The sequence below is a fragment of the Aptenodytes forsteri genome, unplaced genomic scaffold (genome assembly GCF_000699145.1).
Source record: "Aptenodytes forsteri isolate BGI_AS27 unplaced genomic scaffold, ASM69914v1 Scaffold341, whole genome shotgun sequence".
In the NCBI taxonomy this organism is placed as follows: Eukaryota; Metazoa; Chordata; class Aves; order Sphenisciformes; family Spheniscidae; genus Aptenodytes; species Aptenodytes forsteri.
In genome coordinates this window covers 191428-191998 of record NW_008795553.1, presented here as the reverse complement: position 1 = coordinate 191998, position 571 = coordinate 191428, and the positions used below count along the sequence as shown (strand labels likewise).

General features: G+C 66.5%; 1 protein-coding gene across 1 annotated transcript in view; it reads left to right on the top strand.

Moving 5' to 3' along the window:
- The window catches only part of LOC103901270 (leucine-rich repeat-containing protein 14-like), a 3423-nt gene that overhangs the window by 1091 nt on the left and 1761 nt on the right, over window positions 1–571 (top strand). Inside the window, exon 3 of the mRNA XM_019472807.1 lies at window positions 34–567. Within this exon, the coding sequence (XP_019328352.1) occupies window positions 34–567 (534 nt within the window). The remainder of the gene's footprint in view (window positions 1–33; window positions 568–571) is intronic.

The window sequence follows — 571 nt, the reverse complement described above, 5'->3', positions numbered from 1 at the left end:
GGGTGCTCACGGCTCGCTCTCCCCTCCCGGCAGCGACCTGCGGGCTCCCCTGGAAAGCCTGGAGCTGGCCTTCTGCTACCTCCTTCCCGGCGACCTCGCCTTCCTTTCCCAAAGCCTCCACGCTCCGGCGCTGAGGAAGTTGGACCTGAGCGGCCACGATTTCTCCGAGAGCCTTTTCCAACCCCTCCGGTGTCTCCTGGAGGAGACCTCGGCCTCCCTCCTCCACCTGGATCTCATGGAGTGCCGGCTGACGGACGCCCGGCTGGAGGCTCTGCTGCCGGCGCTCTGCCGCTGCTCCCGCCTCTGTTGCCTGGGACTTTTCGGCAACCCCCTCTCCACGCCGGGGCTCAAGACTTTGTTACGGCAAACCGTCGTCCTCCCGGATTTACGCCGGCTGGAGGCTCTGCTGCCGGCGCTCTGCCGCTGCTCCCGCCTCTGTTGCCTGGGACTTTTCGGCAACCCCCTCTCCACGCCGGGGCTCAAGACTTTGTTACGGCAAACCGTCGTCCTCCCGGATTTACGCCTGGTCGTCTACCCTTACCCCGTGGACTGCTACAGCCCGGAGCCGCCC